Below are 21,660 nucleotides of genomic sequence, written 5' to 3'. Positions count from 1 at the left end.
CCCCAGCTAATAGAATCGCGCAGGCCGATCAGCCTAATTAACACTGACATCAAGCTCTTAGCCAAAATATTAGCGAACAGAATGCAGAGCGTACTCCCAAGCCTGATCTCATATAGTCAATTAGGATTTATCCGCAGCAGGCACTCTGTAAGGGGCATAAGGACAGCAATTGCTGCAGTGGCAGCGTCATCTTTAGCAAAGACACATAATAACATTCTACTGAGTCTAGACACAGTCAAGGCTTTTGACACAGGTCTTTGGCCTCATCTTATTATGACCCTTGAAAAAAGAGGATTTAACGAAATTTTTATCAACTCTATGAAATATTTATACACATCACCTATGACTAGAATCATAGTTAATGGTACGTGTAGTGCGCCTGTGGAAATGCATAGGGGAACCCGACAGGGATGCCCCCTATCGCCGTTACTATTCAATTTAACATTAGACCCCTTTCTGTGCCTCTTGGAATCTGACACAACCTTTTAAAGGAATATCTGTGGGTACCAAGGTAGTCAAATTAACCGCATTTGCGGATGATGTGCTTTTATATATTTCAAACCCATTAGAGTCCCTTGCCCATATTTTTGACTTATTTAGGATCTTTGAAGAGGTATCAGGTTTTGCAATCAACATGAATAAATCTATAGCCCTTTCTTTAACTGCCAAACCTTTCCCTCGTGAATTCCTAGAAAATGTCTCCATAAAATGGGCAACTGACTCGCTTACATATTTAGGAACTCAGATACCCCGTCAGTTATTAAATTTTTATAGACTAAATTATACCCCCCCTGTTCCAGCAAATATATAGGGAGCTGGAAAGTTGGAAGAATTTACCAATTTAAAATGGTATCATTCCCAAGAATAATGTATCCACTGCAGGCGTTACCATTATTTATCTCCCCAAAAGATATAAAAACCCTTAACCAAAACTTTAGGGATTTCATATGGAGAGGGGGAAGGCCCAAACTGAGCCTGAGTCGGCCTCCCAGATATAAGGCAGTATAACAAGGCAGCAATGTTTCGATACGTTTCCGACTGGGTGTCGGGATGTGAGGGTTACACATGTACTACGCTGGAGAGGGAGCTGTTAGAGGGGAGATGTCTCATGTCGTTCTTACATCTCCACGATCAGGAGGTCTCCTCGCATGTAAAAGAAAATCCATTATTATGGAACACTAAGAAAACGTGGCATTGGGTGAGACGCCAAAAGGGTCTCAACTCATATAAGTCACTGCACCTTCCACTCTTGAATAATCCAGACTTTCAAGATGGCAAGGCTGCATATCCTTTTAATATTTGGAGGGCAGGCGGGATCACCACACATAGGGGCAGATTTATTAAGCTTGGAGAAGAGATAAACTGGAGATAACGCAGAGAAAAGGTAAAATGAGATAAAGTATCAGCCAATCAACTCCCAACTGTCTTTTTCAAACACAGTTGATTGGCTGTGCTTTATCTACTTTTACCTTTTCTCCGCATTATCTCCAGTTTATCTCTTCTCCAAGCTTAATAAATCTGCCCCTTAGTGCCTTGGTAGATCGACCATCGCATAAAATATTGACATACATGGAGGCGGTGGAAAAATATCCTTGTCTGTTGGGATATCCCCTGGCCTTCTTACAGGTTAAACACTACCTTAGTTCGGTTATCCGTCAGTTCTCTAATGGCGATTGGAGTAATCCAATAGATACTATGTTGCTCCAAGGCCCTTTGGAAAAAAAGGCTATAACTCGTTACTATCAGCACTTCAGGACTATATTGGATTACTCCAAGTCAGGGACGGGAATGACGCAGTGGACCTCAAAGTTTCCAGATTATGAAGCAGAAGATCTTGTTAAGGCGTTAATCAAATCCTGTACGACAATATCTTCAACTATGTATGTTGAAATGTTCCTCAATATCTACCACGGAGCGTATATATCTCCCCATAGGAGTTATCTTATGGGTAACAAAGAAACCAGCGCATGTTACAGGTGTGGGGAGTTGGAGACGGATCTTTACCACTGCTTTTGGGCATGCCCGGTAGTGAGGGGATTCTGGAATCAAATAAGGAGGTATGTGAAATCTCAATTACTGAATTATGTTCCATTGACTGCTGAATGGGCAATACTAGGTATAATCCCACCAAATCTAAGAGTAAGCAAAGGAGGTTAAAGGCTACTCTTGGCCATTAGTGCAGCAGCCCGAAAAACAATTCTGCAAGAGTGGACGTCCACATCCGCTCCGTCTCTCCCATTATTTAAATGCAAATTATTCCATTAATTCAGAATGGACTGGGTGGAAACGTCCCTAAGCAAGGAGTCTAGAGTGGAAATTTTTTTTCAAATGTGGGAAAGTTACATCAACACACTTTCCATAGATATCAGGATGCAGATTCAGGAAAGCATGAAACATACATCCTGGTTTCTACTGCGGTCTTTGGCAGAAGATCCTCCAATAGATCTTGGGCAATAGTACCGAAATAGCTGCGGGGAGGGTGGGGGTCATGGGGGAGAGAGCATTATTATATTGTCATTTTTCGTTACGTCTTATTTGTTCTGATGTTTTCAAGCGATATATGTGCAACTAAATATTTGATATGTCAACTGTATGTGATATACAACAACAGACATGAGAAGAATTGCATCAAGAAGTCAAAATAAGAATTTTTATTTTGTAAATCAAAATATGTTATTGCAGGCCCCGTGGGCGGAAGAACCATTTCTACGAGGAAAAGGTTGGGTTAAGACAAACCCACATTTTTTGCCTAAAGTAGTCTCTCAGTTCCATATTAATCAGGAAATTGTGTTGCCATCCTTTTGCGTCAAACCTAGAAATGACAAGGAAGCCAGGTTACATAGTCTGGATGCCAAAAGAGCTCTAAAAGTATACCTTGATAGGGTAGAGTCTTGGAGGAAGACCAAAAGACTCTTCTTAGTGACAGAAGGCAGGAACAAAGGATTAGGGGCTACAAAAACGACTTTAGCCAGATGGATTAAAAATTGCATAACACAGGCCTGTAAAATTAAAAACCTAGATCCACGTAGAGGGATCAAAGCTCATTCGACCAGAGCAGTGGCAGAATCATGGGCCGAGAAAGGAGAATCCTCTATAGATGAACTGTGCAAAGCAGCGTGTTGGGCCTCAGCTCACACATTCACGAGACATTATAGAGTGGATGTGGGCTCATCAAGTGATGCTAGATTTGGACGAAAGATATTAAGTGCTGTAATAAAAGAAAAAGAAGAAAGAGAGAAGTAAAACTGGATAAGAAACTAATTATCCGGTGGAATAGGAGAAGATGAAATTGAACCTTGTATCCTTTTACGAATTTAAATTCTATACTTAATATATAAGTTAACCCACCCAGTGAAGTAACTGCTAGTGTATTACCCATATGTTGGCTGCCATGGGGAGGTAGAGGAAAGTACGGATTCTTACCGGTAATACGTTTTCCTCTACTCCACCATGGCAACGTTATTCCCACTCATATGATTATATGATAATGTTATGTACGTATATTATTGAAGCTGAGAATTGAAAGACACTGAGCCTAGAAGGGGAGGTCCTTATATAGGGGAGGTGTCTTTTCTTTCCTTTCCAGGTAGGGGAGAAATAGGGGACCTATAGGGGAGAAAACCCATATGTTGGCTGCCATGGTGGAGTAGAGGAAAGCGTATTACCGGTAAGAACCCGTGCTTTCAAACACATATCCCATTATAAGAAACAAATTGGTGTTTCTGAAATGTCTGACTACAACACTGTGCCTGTGCATCATCATATGAGGCAATGTGTATATGAATTTCTAAAACATGTATATAGTAAATAATATTGTCACTCAGGATCACATTCACAATAATGTTTGGGCCTGCATACACATGCACAGGTGCAACACAACAGCATTAAGCATGTGAGGTTGCTTCCATGTAAAAAAAAAAAAAAGTGAGAAATTAGTACGATGAGTCAGTTCACATGGGATGGTGCTATGGGTATCCAATCATATACTAACTGGTATGTTGTTAAACATGGTAAAGCAAAGGAAAGGCTTAGCAGTGGTTGCCCATAGCAACATTCCATCTGTGTTTGTAAGTCCAGCTAGCAGAGAAGTACAGTGCAGCCATGCAAACACTACAGCAACATAAGCAGTATGTTATGTAGGCTATACAGTACAATGTGTTTGGCTCAGGGTCCATCATGGCCTGCATACTTACATAAAGCAGCAGAACACTGTACATGTTAAGTGAAGTGATATTCCGTAGTCGCCATCCCTCTGGCATGTCTCCTCGATAGAATTTGGCATAGAGGGAAGACTGACTCAGTATATAGGAGTCATGGCAGGACCCGGGGTAGCCTGCCAACACACTGAGAATACGCATGTTCGCATCGGCCACCACCTGCACATTGAGGGAGTGATGGCCATGTCTATTCACAAACACGTACCCCCTCCTGTGCGGTTCCCGTATCTCAATGTGGGTGCAATCTATGGCTCCCAGCACATTAGGAAATGCTGAGAGCTGATAGAAAGCCACCTTCAGGTCCTGCTACTCGGACTCTGAGCGTGGAAATGAAATATATGTTCGCCACCGCTTCTTTAAGGCAGATAGCACTTGAGTCAAATGTCTGGAGAAAGTGGCCTGTGTGATCCCCAGTGACCAGGAGCTTACTGACTGGAATGACCCAGTAGCAAAGAAGTACAGGGCGCACATTAATTTATGCAGTCCAGGCACTGCATAATTACTACCAGCCAAAGGCTCCAAATCATCCCTCACCTGCTCATATAGGTTCAAGAGGTTTGTGTGAGTCAGCCTAAACATCTGCACAACCTCTTGATCTGAGAGGAAGGCTAGGTAGACCTTGTACGGTAAGTCCGTGCAGCACGAAGTGGAATGGGCACCTGGTTCTGGCCCTGCACCATCCTCCTGGGCAGCTCCAACACCACAAGCTCAAAGCCACACTGTCATATTTATAGGGGTGGTGTGAGCAATTCGTTTTTCACATTTGCAAACATGCCGACATTAAAATCGCCTGCCTTTTAAGCTAGTCTATTTTTGGGATTTTTGGTAAGCTGACACATGCTATTTTGGAAATCGAACCCTATTACATATGCGATTTACATACTTTATAATGGGAAAACATCTGGATACGATTTCTAGTGTGTGTAAAAAAACGCCAGGTTAAAATGTGCGCATTTTCGCGGTAAAAGTGTGATTTTTTTGCCGCAAATCGCACCCTATTACATGTGCGATTTTTGGAAAATGTGCAATTTCGGCCGTTTTTTGACCAAAAATCGCACATGTGTAAAAAAAACGACCACTATTGCATTTCGCCCCTGGAGCTTTGGAACGCTGAGGACTGGATACACACAAGGATCAGACAAGTTGTTCAAGGCATGTAAAATGGGCCACAGGCCTCAGCTATATCCCCCCTGCTGGCCTGTGATTGACTGCAAGTTGCAGCAGCAGTTAAGTCCAGGAAGTACCTGTGCACACCTTTGGTCACATGGGTCAGTGCACAGGTCAGAGTTTTAAGGTCACAGGGAAATCATTGGGCAACAGAGTCATGTGATTGCAGGTGTCATGGCGGCGCCCATGTGACGTGGGCACGGCCTGGGACCAGCGTGGGACGCTGGCAAGAGTTCAGGGTAATTCCACTCAGATCCTGCCATGGAGAGTACCCACGAGCTGGTGTGGAACGCAGACGCATGCGCAAATGCGAACGCGCACCTCGATTTCTGACTATCTTCCATGGCTCTATAGAACTCTATTCTCTGTAACCATTCCCAAATCGTGCGAGGATCTGGAAACCGTCAATGGACCAGTATCACAGCTCTTTCTGCTTTGTTAAGATGTTTAAGAAGAAGTGTGGGAGAGTAGCCAGAATTCAAGATTAAGGGGGGTTTGGAACCTCGTACCGAAGCTTTTTTGGGAGTTTGTTTCACTTGCCTCAAACAGGCGAAACCTAAACCTCGATAGCAGCCCTCTTTTCCAGCAGGGAAAAATAACAAAGCATCAGTTTTTCACTCCTGATGTTTCTCCAAGGCTAATTGGATACACCCAGTGCCTGTTTTTACCTATGGACTGCAGCCCCCCTAGGTAAAATCAGTCACTGTAGTGAAGCCAGATTCAGTCCTTGAGACTGCACTGACTTTACTGTGACTGGCAGTGACTTTCTATTGGAAGTCAGATCTGCCAGTCACCCAAGGCCTTTTTGACTTCTATGGACTGCAGTCTAAGCAGCTCATAGAACCTGGGGGTATGCGCATGCGCAGTACTAAAGATATTGCGCATGTGCCGGTCCCGGGGCCTATCATCTGCATTGCAGCTACGGGGAGCATCAGCAAGGCAGCAGTGTGTGTGGGGTGCTGGCATCGGGGCAACTGGCAGCCCCACTCCTACAATTAGTTATGGGCTGCCACTGGATACACCCCACAACAGTCATAAAAACTATAAATAGAAAAGGCAAAAGGCACGGTTTTTAAGAAGGTGGATGGTGACTTATTATTATTATTATTATGGTTATTATTATTATTTATAAAGGCGCCACAAGTGGTACGCATAACCGTACATATAGAACACATTAGAACAGTACAGGGTATACAGAACTAAACAGAACAGCAACCAAAGAACTCAAACCGTGCGCAATTAACAATTGGCAGGACAATTCTTAGTACACAATACGGCTGAGCTATAAGGAAGTGAGTGAGAAGAGGGTCATATACAGTGCAGAGAGAGAGAAGCAGGTGTAGAGGGACATATACAGTGCAGAGAGAGAAGCAGGTGTAGAGGGACATATACAGTGCAGAGAGAGAGAAGCAGGTGTAGAGGGACATATACAGTGCAGAGTGTAGAGGGACATATACAGTGCAGAGAGAACTGATGTGGAATGTGGCACACTGAAATGGTTACAGTGAAAATGTGACTAGTGATATTAGGTTAAACAGAAACCAATGGCTATGAGCATAGGTCTTAGAGACCTGCAGATAGGGAGTTCAGTGAGGGCTGTCCAGGCTGTGCATGAGGATGTGTTGGAGGTGGTAAAGTCCTAAACTCACTGTTGAATGTTGATAGCAGTATGTTTGGGGTATTTCAGAAGTTGATAGCCCCACCCAGAGCAAAAGGTTTGCTGCAAAGTGTGACTAGGGAAAGTCCAATATACCCCCAATAATACACAATCCCTTCCTGCCCAAATACAGACTAAAAATTAAAAATAATGGGGCAGATGTACTAACCAGCGTTAAGTGCATTTCGGCACTTAACGCTGGCTAACTGGGGGGGTGATTAAGTTTACCCAATGTATTACTAGCGCACCTAACGTGCGCTAGTGACAGCCCGCCGACTAACGCTCGGCGGGGCTGTCCCTGCAATCCCCCCCAGTGATTAGCGGCCGGGGAGATGTATTAACAGCCGCCCAGGCGTTAAATCGCCCCGGACGCTTCTCCAGCACAGGGCTAGCGTTGTCCTATCCCCCACTGTGGGGACAAAGCTAGCCCTGCTTCTGGCTTGGGCTGTGCTGGAGATCTTGCGGTTTTAGCGGATCTCCCGCATGCCCAGAAAGGCGGCCGGGGGGGGGGTGTGTGTGCCACGAGAGCGCATGCGCGGGGCGCCGATAAGGAGAGCCATTCACGCTGGGCATAACGGCTCTCCTTATCGGCTTGGGGGGAGGGGGGTTAATACATCTGCCTATAAAGTTTGCCCGCTTCTCCACGTTATGCTGGCGAAGCGGGACTCGTTATTTAAAAAACGTTATAGGCAGGTTGACACATCTGCCCCAATATAAGTTATTCATTCAATACGCAGGGATATTAGGAGTATGATTCCAAGTTACCTGTGGAGGACAAACCGAAGAAGGGAGTTAGATCAGATAAAGGATCTCCGGTATATCTACCATATTCTTATTAATATTTCCATACACTTTACGCTCCCACACCTCACAACAGCACACAACACAGCCGAACACACTTGTAGGTAAGCTTGGCTGGATTCACCGCTAGGCAACCTAAGCGCTCATCTAGGGCACAGCAGGTCCTTAGGGATCCGTGAATGGGCCTCTTGAAATCCTCCCCTGCACAGATGCCACTCGCCCCTTTCTCTTGGCCAGTCGTCCACCCACCTTCTTCCCTCTGCCGCCCGATGTTCAGCAAAGATCACATAGCATATGCGCATGTGCAGGTCCCCTTTGTGCACGGCTTTGGCGACTTGCATAGTCGCCAAACTGTTTGCAGGGATCGGGACGTGCCAGGAGTGTGCAGGGACAGGTGTCACCCATGGGAATGCCCAGTGCTCCATGGGAGTCCCCATGAAAATGCTGGGTGTTCCCATGGGAATGCGGGCAGGCTGATGTGTGCCAGGGCGGGTGGCTGAGGTCACAGGACCTAGGCCGCCTGCCCTGTCTTCGTCCCGGCACACGTAAATAAGTCCGTTCCACTGAGTTTTTTTTGCCAGAAATCATTTGACGGTCGGTGACCATTGAATGATTTCTCCTGCATCGGACACATGCGAGGGGATGTGTCTTCGGTACCCATCCCCTCCCATGGGAGTGGGGGGAATCGGCGGTGCAGGGTGGGCTGCTCTGGCACTCTGTAAACTGCGTTGTTTGCAGCTTATCGAGTCAACCAGAATCAGGCCCATAATGCCGCAGGTGCAGTGGAAGCTTATAGTGTGACTGCAACATATTCGTGCATACGGGGTGAGCCTCTTGTGCACAGACACACTCTGTCGGCCACCTACCTTCATAATCTTCAAGCTGGGTGCCTAGGATCCACGGCCTCAACAAACTAGAAATAAACACCTACAGTAGCAGCGTGCCTGAGCTGGCCCAATCTCCATTTACTCTGCCTAATCCAGCCTGTTCTGGCCCCTGCCCCTGCAAGCATAGAGTACTGCATGCGGAGTGCAGCAAGCCAGAGAAGCAGAGCCGGCCATTGATCCTAACTTCCAGGACTAGTAGCCCCTACTCACATACCGTACAAAAGTTCATTTAAGTACTGTTATTGTAAGAGATACAAGGATGGGGAATGGGGGTGGGGGGTGGAGGTAGTTGGGCATATTGTATGTAAAAGATGAGGGGGGGGGGGGAGCACCAAACATAAGGAGTGGGGTTATTAACATGAAATATAAAAGAAATGTTCTTCAGTCTTTTGCCTATTTACTGATTTGATTGATCGTTTTTCCAAAAGTTTTCTCTTTTTTCCAAAAGTGGTGTACTGTTAGGATTATTATTTTATATTAGCATAATGTTGCTTATATATGGTACCAGTGACTCCTGCCATACATCGTTATGCTTAATATGTGACTTTATACCTTTTTTTCTTTTGTGACATAAAATAATCTTGAATACAGTTCTTCATACACTAATAGCAAATTAAAAATCGGCAGCATAATGTCACAAATTTTTTGGAAATGTTCCGTTCCTTGACATTTCAGCGGAGCTATCCGTTAGCTCTTACTAACTGGGGTGTATTCAATGCTGCAGCAAGCGGCCGGCGAGGGGGTTAAACAGCGAGGATTGCAGAAAACCAGCGATCCTCGCTGTTTAACCCCCGCGTCAGCCGCTCGCTCTATTCAACGTTCTGGGGAAATCCTCGCCGTCACAGGACGGCGAGAATTCCCCAGAACAGCGAGACCCGCGGCTACTGCAGAAAACTCGCAGTTTTTAGCCGCGAGTCTCGCTGCTTCTGGAGCCGCATCCGCCAATTCTCCCTCGCTCAAAAAACGGAGCGAGGGGGAATTGGCGTATGCGGAGGGTGTGTTGAATGCTGTCAGGGTAAGTGGTGACAGCGAGCAGGAAGCCCTGCTCGCTGTCACCACTCGCAAACAGCATTGAATACCTGCCAATGCTGTTGGACTGACTATAAAAGCAATAACACAAATCTATACATTTGTGAGCCCTCATTCATTTTTTTTTTTTTTTAGCATTATCCACTGTATAGGAAAAGTGATTCTGACTGTACCGGTGAAGACTCTGCTTCTCTAGAAGAAAAGAAGGTTTTGTTTAAAGAGAAATATGATGTTCTCTCACAGGATGCTTCCCAAAAGGTTGGAGACTGAGCCATTGCCTATTGTTTTTAAAGTGTAGTCCGCATGGTCAATACCGATGAGTGACGCAGCATGAAAGATCTTGAACTTTATGTAGTAAATAAGTAATCCATGATGCCTGGTTGTGTCCATGCTGAATTATAGAGTTGCTCTGTTGTGTGTGTATAAGACTAGGGTCACCTTACACGTAGGGACTGATACTAGCGTTCAGTGTACAGAGTTTAACATACTCTAATGAAAAAGTAATTTGCCTTCTAAAAAAGAAAAGTAATGCATCAGCGATCTGAGTGTTTGTCTGAAAACACATCATCAGATCATCATCACAATCAGTCTGTGGAAGATACATTTTGCACAGACTGATCTTCATACTTGCCTACTTTTTTTTTTCTTCCTCCCCGGGAGAAGCCCCCAGAGGAGACCAGATAATACTTGTCGGGGGGACAGGACCAGGCTGACGTCAAGAAACCTTTGGCCATCAAACACAACAATTCACAAGTCCCTCGTCATGGACTAGCGAAACCCCAGTATTTGGTGCAGCAGGGAAGGGGGTTGCAGGGCGATGTGGGAAAATTGCCGACCATCCGGGGGGGCCGGGAGGGGGATACAATTTTCAGGAGCCTCCTGGCCATTCTGGTAGGGTAGGAAAGTATGCTGATCGTCTGAACCGCTCTGCCTGGTCCAGGACGTTTGTGTTCAACGTTTCAGGGCTTAAGCTTGGCATACCTATGAAAGAACGGTCTTGATTGCCTCCCCACTTCACCCTCCAAACTGTAGAGCTAAAGTGGAATGTGAGCCACTTTGCAGGACCTCCTTCTGCACATGTGCAGACAACCATTGGATTTGTCCATAACCTGACCGGTTTGCATACAGATCTGAATCTGGCACCTTGTACAACAGACTTTCCCCAGTTTGAAGTGGCATTGCACATACATATGTCCATGCGTAAGAAGCTTTGGGGTCTATGCACTCACCATATTGAACAGGCTCAGGTGGTTTAACCTTTTGCAGTACAAATTTTTTATTTATTTTTGCAATTCAGAGTCTGGTTTAAATGTTTGGATTTATTTAATTCAGAAAATGGTCTACGTTGAACGAAGTTAATCTTATCTTAAAGTGACTCACCATTGGATCTGCTACTAGCTCTAAGGCTGTTGAGCCTGACTAGACGATGGACTTGAAAAGGTTAAAAAACTTGATTCTGATTTGCAAAAACAAGCAAGCAACTGGGCGAAACCATTGTTGCACTGCAAGTGGGGATTTTAGATTTCTGTGGAGTGAGTCCAAACTGAAATCTAAATTGCATTGTAAAAATGAAGCTGTCTGATATATGTGAACTACATGCAGCCAGTATTTACCCAGCACAGAATTTTTTTTTATTTTATCCCCTTGCCTAACAAGGTTTGTTCTACACACAGTTACTTGCTTTATTTACAAATCTGAATCAAGGCAGCATGGTTAGCATTTCTGCTTCACAGCGCTGAGGTCATAAGTTCGATTCCCACCATGGCCTTAACTGTGTGGCGTTTGTATATTCTCCCTGTGCTTGCGTGGGTTTACTCTGGATACTCCAGTTTCCTCCCACAATCGAAAAACATACAGGTAGGTTATAAAATGCATCGTTGACTATTTGGCTGGTAGGTAGAAATTCCTTGTAGACCACGGTATCCGGACTATTTGTCTACAGCAAAAAGATAGACAACCATTAGGTAGACACCATTAGTTAGACATGCCATTAGGTCGACACTGCCATTAGGTCGACAGTGTCTAGGTCGACAGTCAAAATGTCGACATGGGTTTTTTCACAGTTTTTTTTGTGCCGACAGGCGGTATTTCATGCCCTACCATCCACTAGGGCGTGGTGTGAGAATAAAATAGTGTGCGATGCGAGGGGCTGCGGTTCACTACAAACTGTCCATGTCGAATTTAGGTCAAAAAGCAGTGAAAAACCCCATGTCGACCTTTCGGCATGTCGGCCTTTCGGCATGTCGGCCTTTCGGCATGTCTAACTAATGGTGTCTACCTAATGATGGTTTATCTTTTTGCTGTAGACAAATGGTCCCGCTTCCGTAGACCACACCCTTCAAGTAAGGATTTGGTCTTTGATTTGCTCATTCGGCCCTTTATTGGGCGAGACGAGGATGGTGTGTGCCACTTTGCGTACACTCTGGATACCAAAAAGCAAAGCGCAAAAATCACCTATTATCACTATCAAAAAATAAAAATTAGGCTCACTTTGCACACGCTTCAAACGTTTATGGGAAACTGAAACATTTTGCTAATTTCGACTTGTTGAAGGACGTCCAGAGTGTGGTTCCTCTTTTGTCTTCTCTGCTGTCCTTGAAGAATTTAAACCGGCGGTAAATGTGCGCCTTTGAAAAGGATTCCTCCCCAAAGGCTTTTTGAAGAATGGAAAGCATCTTGGTACCCGATTTTCCTGTTTAACACAAAACTTGTTTGCATATCATTGCTTGATGGTATGCTCCATCTTCAACCTCGACCGAAGTAAAAAACAGACACTACGTTTACAGCTTAATCCATATACTGTAAAAGCTCACTGGCAACTACCGCCAACAGGAATGTTTGGGAGCAGGGGGTATGGAGACCTGCGCTTTGGTACTGCTAACTGTGGGTGAACTATGCAGTATGAGTACTCGTGCAGGCTAATAGTGTGCTGTGACAGAATAAACTGATTTAACCAATAGAGATTGTGGGTGGGTCAAATCGCACAGGACAAATCTCAATATTTACACAAATATGGGATAGAGAGAGACCCCCCGTTAGCTCTATATACAAATTTATTGTGTAACGCTTGGGGGTGTGCTACCACTGGGACAAAAAATTATGATAATTGAAAGAGGAAAGAGCAGTTTGTCACGATAGTGGTGCACCACAGTAAATAAGAACGACTTAAAAAATAACTTTTATTAATTCAACATATAAAAGAGAGGATGCTGCGAAATATGACAGACTACATAAAACATATAACAAGGACAAGTGAACAAATAGTGCTAATTTAAAAACTAGGGCTCATGCGGCGTCCCTTAGCACTTAATTCCTTTTAATCATAAGTACAAAACGTCTCTTCCCTAAGTGTCGGCTGGACCGCCTGTTGACACCAGGGGGACGTGCTATCTTAGTATATACAGCTTAATCCATATACTGTAAAAGCTCACTGGCAACTACCGCCAACAGGAATGTTTGGGAGCAGGGGGTATGGAGACCTGCGCTTTGGTACTGCTAACTGTGGGTGAACTATGCAGTATGAGTACTCGTGCAGGCTAATAGTGTGCTGTGACAGAATAAACTGATTTAACCAATATACTGAGGCAGGTACTGAGTGAAGAGCTGTAAACAAGTGAATAAAGTAAAATAAATTTGCTTTATTTGGCTAATAGTACAGGAAGGAAGGGGGTGGTGATGAACCTAGGCTCAGGGCAGGGGATGGGCAGTGGGGGCAAAGTCACTGGGAGAGGCTTGCAACAGTTCCACTGGCAGGTAGTCGTGGAGCGGGAGGCTAGCGTCCCATCCTCCACGCGGTGCACGCTTACCTTGCTTCTTACGTCCCTCGGTGTCGGCTCTCTTGCCTGCGTCAGCTGCTGGTCCCCACAGTGTCTCACGGCTCAGGGGCGGCTTGCGAAACAGGACGGCGTCACTGGACTCCGTCTGCTTGCTGACCGAATCCCGGGCCGGGCGCTGTGCGCTCAACTCCACTTGACTGAGGAGACTTAGTGAGGGTTTCGGTATGTCTCTCCAACGCGTGTCAACCTTGCGGCCTTCTTCAGGGAGTTGCTGTGGTTTGAATGAGATGACCGGGGGTATTTCAAGGGGATCCTGTGGGCGTGTGTCAAAGCTGTCAAACGGCCATCTTTGATGTGGGAAAACATGCCCTTAAGTCTGTAGTGGATTCCCGCATTGTGAGAAATAGTCTTAGACGTATAGTGAGTAATATGTGCTTTCTCTAGAGAAAACACATATATTACTCACAAAGATGGCCGTTTGACCGCTTTGACACACGCCCACAGGATCCCCTTGAAATACCCCCGGTCATCTCATTCAAACCACAGCAACTCCTGAAGAAGGCCGCAAGGTCGACACACGTTGGAGAGACCTACCGAAACCCTCACTAAGTCTCCTCCGTCCAGTGGAGTTGAGCGCACAGCGCCCGGCCCGGGATTCGGTCAGCAAGCAGGCGGAGTCCAGTGACGCCGTCCTGTTTCGCAAGCCGCCCCTGAACCATGAGACGCTGTGGGGACCAGCAGCTGACACAGGCAAGAGAGCCGACACCGAGGGACGTAAGAAGCAAGGTAAGCGTGCACCGCGTGGAGGACGGGACGCCAGCCTCCCGCGCCACGACTACCCGCCAGTGGAACTGTTGCAAGCCGCTCCCAGTGCCTTTGCCCCCACTGCCCATCCACTCCCCTGCCCTGTCCTCAGCCTAGGTTCATCACCACCCCCTTCCTTCCTGTACTATTAGCCAAATAAAGCAAATTTATTTTACTTTATTCACTTGTTTACAGCTCTTCACTCAGTACCTGCCTCAGTATATTGGTTAAATCAGTTTATTCTGTCACAGCACACTATGACCCTGCACGAGTACTCATACTGCATAGTTCACCCACAGTTAGCAGTACCAAAGCGCAGGTCTCCATACCCCCTGCTCCCATATTATCTTTTTGGAGGGTGGCCTCCCTCCCTTGGAGACAAGCAGCTACCACAAGGTTGCATCAGTGAGCGCAGTGTCAACCCGCATACCCCCAACAGGAATGTTTAGTTGAGACACATTCTGGCATTATAGAAAACATGGAAAACATAAAAACTCCTCACAGATGGGGCCCCACGGAATTAAAACCATGATACCACTGTTGCGAGACAGCAAGACTAATAAATGCACCAGTGTGTTGCCCACATTTAAATGTCTTGTTATTATTTAACCATTCACATATTCTAGTTTGCCATTTTGATGTGGTGGATCAAGTGTCCAAATGTTTATAGATTCTCTGTGCTCTTTTATAGCTGCTGCAGTTGGTTCAACCAAGGCTGATCTTAAGTGGCCACACCCACAGTGCTTGCACCGTGCTCCATGGAGATATCCCAGAGATCAGTGTACCCTCGTTCAGCTGGAGGAATAGAAATAACCCGAGCTTCATGATGGTATGGCTCTGCTAGGCTTTTGAATATGTAAAGATAGATACGATTATATTAATTTGGGTAACAAAGAATACAATGGGGGAAATTTACTAAGATGTGTATTCTACTTCACATGTGATGTTGCTATGGGCAACCATTCAGAATCTACTTATTTATTTAGCACCCTTTAGAAGATAGTAGACAGGGTCTGATTGGTTGCCCAGAGCAACATCACATGTGAAGTAGAATACACATCTTAGTAAATTTCCCCCAATGTGTGTGTGTGTGTATAGATAGACAGAGGTGTTGCTCAGCACTCCTTTGGGATAGCATTTATTTTTTGTAGGCACCGGGTGCCTTCCCAGGTAGGGATTCAGTACTGAATCCCGGCGGTCGGGATCCCGGCGTTCAGAATCCCGACGCCGGAATCCCGACAGCCAAAATCCCGACAAGGGGGGGACGTGGATCGCCCCCCCTTGCGGGCTCGCTGCACTCGCCACGCAGCGGGCCCAGTGCCTCGCTACGCTCGGCACACTAATTTATTCTCCCTCCAGGGGTGTCGTGGACACCCACGGAGGAAGAATGTGTCGGGATTTCGGCGGTCGGGATTCCGGCGTCGGGATTCTGAATGCCGGGATCCAGACCGCTGGGATTTTAACTGCATCCCCCCAGGTAGTAGTATATATGTTCGTGGGTACAGGCCCAGGTAAAGGTGTTTCATTTCATTCAATCTTCTTCAGGAAAGTACCGTACATTTATATAGACAAATACAATCACAATTTGACAAATACACATAGACAAATACAAATACACATAGACAAATACAAATACACATAGACAAATACAATCGTTTAATTTGTTCATGATGTCATAACCTTGGGACCCGGGGATGACGACCGTACATAACACTTTCACACTGTACCACGGTACAGTGTGAAAGTGTTATGTACGGTCGTCATCCCCGGGTCCCAAGGTTATGACATCATGAACAAATTAAACGATTCCCATGGAAACATACTGTAGTCAAATAAAGTTGAAACAACTTGTATACAAAAAAATCCGGCAAACATGATAAAAATACATTATGCGGCAGAGCGGCATCATTGTTATATATGCATACAGTACAGAGAATGATAGTGAGACACCGAGAAACAGAGTATCTTTTAAATGAAACTGTTGAGAGATAATTGCTCGTTGAGCCCAAATGGTGCACCATCTGTACTGTATGCATATATACCAATGATGCTGCTCTGCCGTATATTGTATCTTTTCCATGTTTGCCGGAATTTTTTTTTTTTATATAGAAGTAATTTACAATTTCTTTGAGTACAGTATGTTTCCATTGTAATTTTTTATTTATTCATGACTTCATAACCTTGGGACCTGTCCGACGGGATATGACGCAGCATTTTCACACTGTACCACGTGGGGATTGTATTGGTCTCTATAAGTGTTCTGTACTTTCCTGAAGAAGATTGAATAAATCGAAACATTGTCCCTTATCTTGCTCCTCGGTGTCCGTGGCAGCCATCGGAATCCTCTTCAGCGGCATCTCTGGTCCCAGGGATGCATTATGCCATTGACGTCACCGGCGCGCTCGCACAATGCATCCTTGGGATCGGGGATGCCGCTGAAGAGGATTCCGATGGCCACTGTGGACACCAGGGGACAAGGTAAGTATGAAAAAAGAGGTGGGGAGGGGAACCAAAAAAACAAAACAAATACGGAATATTGTGAAAAATCACTGTTTTCGGAATATATCCGTTTTTTGGAATATACAATAAGGGAGACTCGACCTGTACTTGTGTCCTCTGCCATAAGTGTTGAAATAGCCATTCAGTATATTGAGGCCTATTGAGGCAAATGCTTTCAGATACAGAAAACCTAGCACGCATGTTTTATGTATACACTGATATATTGCTCAGGAATAACAAAGAAATGGGTAAATGAGTGTATAGTTAAGCACTTTTTGTTTTTTTATTTAAAGAAACCATTTTATTGTGATATTAAATACTTATTTATCTGGATTTTCTTTAAGTTCTCTCTACCTACAGACAGGTGTATTTTTACCTCTGATATTAACCTTTGTTTTTTATTTTTAAAACCCCTGGGCAATGGATTATGCTGCGCTATATAAGAAACTGTAAAAAAAAAAAATGCAATCTGCCAGCTTCCTTTTATTTAACAGGGATTTTTCAGGGGTCTGGGTAGATAAATTCCCACTATTAAAATATCTCTCTTTTTTTGGTTGCTGTAATCACATTAGCTCATAGGTCCAGGAACGTATTCTGGTTGTATGGATTAACCTGAAACAGGTGGAAAAAAAAAGAGGCTCTAAAAGAATAACCCCGAGCACCCTTCTTCTACTTCCCTATTAAATGAATGGGGCGAATTGAATTTTTCCTATGGCCTATTTGTATAAAGCGGCTTGGAGCTGAATATGTAAAGTGGCACTCAGCCAGTATAAACACGGGGCTAAATGTGAGCGGTGCTCAAATCCGTTGGGCAAAGGTAGCTTACTGTAGCCGCCACTTTGTACTGTAAACATAGCCATGTGGCTCAAGGCATGTTTATATCTGTCCCTTAGAAAGAGACAGAGTTGAGGAAAACTGAGAACAGTAAGGGACTTTCTGGTATTGTGCTGTTCTCAATAAGCCATACAGTACTCTGTTTTTTCTCATTTTACTCCAAATAAGTATGTTTGGGGCCTTGCACTATATACAGGTGTATTGCCTTATGTCGCCATCATATGAGCATGAGGAACAGACAGTATGAGGAATATACATGTGTATTGCCTTATGTTGCCATTATACCAGTACGAGGAACAGGCAGGACACAAATCACAGTATGAGCTTGGGATATAACCTTTATGGCTACAGTGGGTGTTCTCAGTACTATTTTCCTTTATATTTAATAAATATATAATTGCCACACACCAGGTGCATTATTACCATGGACATTATCAGATGTTAATGAATAAAAAATACTTTTGGGTCTACTTATCGCAGTCCCCATATTTAACATGTTTGTGATGAGAATTTATTGGGTACGTTTGTGAAGGGAAAATGTAATTTTGTCGATAGATGCAATGTTTTTCTTGCTGGGACAAGCTCTTATAGGAACCAAAGAGATGGAAGCAGATATAGATCACTGTGCTTCCCCGTCCGGCAGTGCATTTGTTAGTGAAGGAAGATGACAAGGTTCTCTTATAGAATAGCCAATCGGTTTACTTCGATTTTGCACAGATCCTCCAAAAATGGCTGTTCTTATGGGGGTTTCTTTCCATTTAGGGGGGTATGCAATCTGAGATCACGGCTGTCGATCCTCGCCGATAGCCCTGATCCTGGCCCGTTTGCGGTCAGATCGACTGCATAACGACAGATGGGATTCAATGTCCCGCCTGCCGATGGGCGCAAAGGGGGCGTGGCCGTGAAAACGCCCGTGGATTGTCGATCTGCGGCCCAGATAACGACAATCCACGGCTGTTATCGGCAGAACGGGCCCGACAGCTTCTGAAGTTGGGCCCGTTCTGCCATGATCCTGCATCATTGCTGTCGTTAATGACAGCATTTCTATTCCTTATACCATATCATTTTTATGCACAGTATTTAGGGAAATTTAGCATTATTCAATGCTGAAAATTCTAATATCATTGTGAGATTTCTACTATATTCTGGAGATGACGTGTGTGAGTTCCACGAACAGCTACAGTGGCGAGTATGCTTACTGTTGTGAAATACAATGTTTACATCACCCATGGGAAATAGTGACCTTGCCAAAATGTCTACCCGTCAGCCTAAAGCCAACAGTGACAGACTCATCTGAAAACCACAATTAGTCTCACCATGCTAAATGCCAACATAATTAAGCGGACCCATTCTGCCAGAGTATGGCTAGTGCTTCAGCGGGAGGTTGTTTGCCTTGGGACCATGGGTATTGCAGGTCCTCTGAGCCAAGCACCATGGAGTTCAAATTTCTGGCGTGCAGCACGGAGAGGCTCCTCCCCTCCTATGCCCAGCTTGCCACAGGCCAGACAGTTTGTTTCCTTGGTGCCTCAGGAAAGGGCACACTTTTAGGAGCATGCAGTTTTTAGCTCTGAATTCACTTTTTCCTCTACCTCCCCCATGGCAGCCATGACAAATGGGTTCCTCCCCACTGGGTAGTGCTTCGGAAAGGGAAAAAAAAGACACCAGCCCCTATAAGAAGGCACCACCTCCTATCTCCAGTGTCTTTTTTTTTTTTTCCCTTTCTGGGTAGTGTGAGGAGGTGGCTTACCCTGGGCTGTAAAGATTGTGATCCCTCTGCGGCAGCTCCGGTGGACCGGCAGAAGGGGAGGGCAGGCAGAGCCCTTAATGGAGGTGAGGAGATCTCCTGGCCGCATGCGGACCCCTCCGGGGGCAGCTACAAGTGGCGGCGTCCGCAGGCATGTTGCTCATGGCGGAGCGGGATAGCGTTGCCACAGCACGCCTGGCCTGGGTTAATCCATGGTGAAAGCGGGCGGACGTCAGCAGTGGTGCGTGGCACCGGCTGATGACGTCTTCCGTCCTATTAAGGGCGGAAGTAAGCCGGCGTCTGGGTCTGTGTTGTGCAGCGGCGTGTATGCAGCGCGTGTGATGGCGCCTTGAGAGATGCGGTTTTCTGTGCGGACTGTGGTGAGCCCTGAACTTTCTTTTTTCACAGCGGTATTACTTAGAAACACAGTGAAAGTGTGGCATGGTTCCAGCCTTGAGTTCCATGCCACACTAAATGTCTGGGTCCCTGGTGTCTGAATAAGTTTGTTCTTTTTATTGTGCAGGGAGTCGGATATTGTCTTGTTTGTGGAAGCATCCAAGTGTGTGTTCTGTTTGGAGCAGGTATACTCAGCAAGGATTTTTTGTGTTGCTGGGTTTTTTGGTCCTATGTATGAGAGATAATTGTTATCTGTTATTAAGGGCCTTATTCTGGTCTGTGCGGCCGGAGCCCCGCCTTCCGTACGGATCGCTCACTCCGTCCGAATGCGGTAAGCTGCTGACCGCACGGAGCACGAGTGGATTTCTCATGTATACACCTGCTCCATCTCTGGGAACCTCCCCCATCATTCGATGGTCGCATACCATCGAATGCAGGACTGAGCGGTCAGGCAGCTCCAGCGAGCTCAGACCACTCGGGCATTTCTCCGTGCAAAAGCAGAGATCTGGGTGGGCAGCTGACATCCGGCAATGTCATATGTCCGCCCCCTACACGTGCGTCACGGCCGCATTACCATACGTATGCCCAGCGTTTTCATGGGAACGCCCATGAAACGCGGGGCGTATGCATATGTTAATGAGGCCAAACAGCCCTTCACGCCCCTCTCCTCCCCCTGTTCGTAGTGTAAACAATTCATGCGGAATTTGGACGTATGTCCCTTTCGCACATGCGCAGATATGCCTCTGCACATGCGCAGACACAAACCATCGGCGGAACGAACGCACGCGGACATGTCCGCACCAACCAGAATAAGGGCCTTAGTGTTCAGAGCGCACCGCTGGTTGTAAAATGGAGGAGGAAAATCGTCAGGCAGCTAAAAAATCAGGGTAAGCCACAAGCAGAATTATTTTTGGTGTTTTTTTCTTTTAGTTTTGGTTTTGGAAAATCCTTTTTTTGTGCTCAAGGGGAAGGTGCATTTGGATGTGGAAGGATAATGAAACATGGTGTTTGGGCTGTTGCAGGTCAGAGGCCAGAAAGGAGAAGGAGAGTAAAGCCAAACACAAGAGGGTGCACTCATCTAAATGTATTGCATGCGATAAAGCTTTATCTGAAAAGCATGTGGGCAGCCTCTGTGAGGAGTGTAAGGCCCCTCAGCCTCTACCCATGGCTCAAATGACGAACCTGGTGTATATGCTGAAAACAGCATTAGCGGGGACATTTGTCACAAAGGAAGACCTGAGCAAGATGTCAGGGAAGAGAAAGCATGTGGTCTTAAGTGACGAGTCGGATGACTCTGTGGAGGACATAACCTGTGCTGGGTCAGGATCTGGATGAGAATCAGGACATATTTATTTATTTATTAACAGTTTCTTATATAGCGCAGCATATTCCGTTGCGCTTTACAATAGCAGACAGTGAAACAACAAAACAGGGTATTTACAGACAGTCAAAATGTAGGAGGGCCCTGCTCGCAAGCTTACAATCTATAGGGAAATAGGCATTGATACATAAGGACAGATACTGTATTCTTTATTGCATCGATTCCACCAGAACGCAAGGTTCTATGACTGGTTCTGGAATTTGATAAGCTTGCCTGAAGAGATGAGTCTTCAGGGAACGCTTATAGGTTTGGAGACTGGAGGAGAGTCTTATTGTGCTTGGGAGGGCATTCCACAGAGTGGGTGCAGCCCGAAGAAAGTCCTGCAGTCGGGAATGGGAGCGGGTAATGAGTGTGGATGAGAGACGCAGATCTTGGGAGCAGCGTAGAGGTCATGTTGGATGATATTTTGAGATAAGAGAGGATATGTATGTTGGTGTAGTTTGGTTTATGGCTTTGTGTGTAAGTAAA

General features: G+C 45.5%; 1 protein-coding gene across 3 annotated transcripts in view; it reads left to right on the top strand.

The window, feature by feature from the left end:
- Positions 1 to 21,660, top strand: part of MPPE1 (metallophosphoesterase 1) — a 125,551-nt gene that overhangs the window by 80,988 nt on the left and 22,903 nt on the right. For 2 of the 3 annotated variants that reach the window (XM_083187668.1, XM_083187667.1), the window contains exons 8-9: positions 9,894 to 10,016; positions 15,030 to 15,167. In XM_083187668.1, the coding sequence (XP_083043794.1) occupies positions 9,894 to 10,016; positions 15,030 to 15,167 (261 nt within the window). The remainder of the gene's footprint in view (positions 1 to 9,893; positions 10,017 to 15,029; positions 15,168 to 21,660) is intronic. The other variant, XM_083187669.1, reaches the window with a different exon arrangement.

The sequence above is a fragment of the Crinia signifera genome, chromosome 5, assembly GCF_055691185.1.
Source record: "Crinia signifera chromosome 5, ASM5569118v1, whole genome shotgun sequence".
In the NCBI taxonomy this organism is placed as follows: Eukaryota; Metazoa; Chordata; class Amphibia; order Anura; family Myobatrachidae; genus Crinia; species Crinia signifera.
Note: the sequence above shows the minus strand (reverse complement) of the source record. Positions and strands in the feature narration are given on the sequence as shown.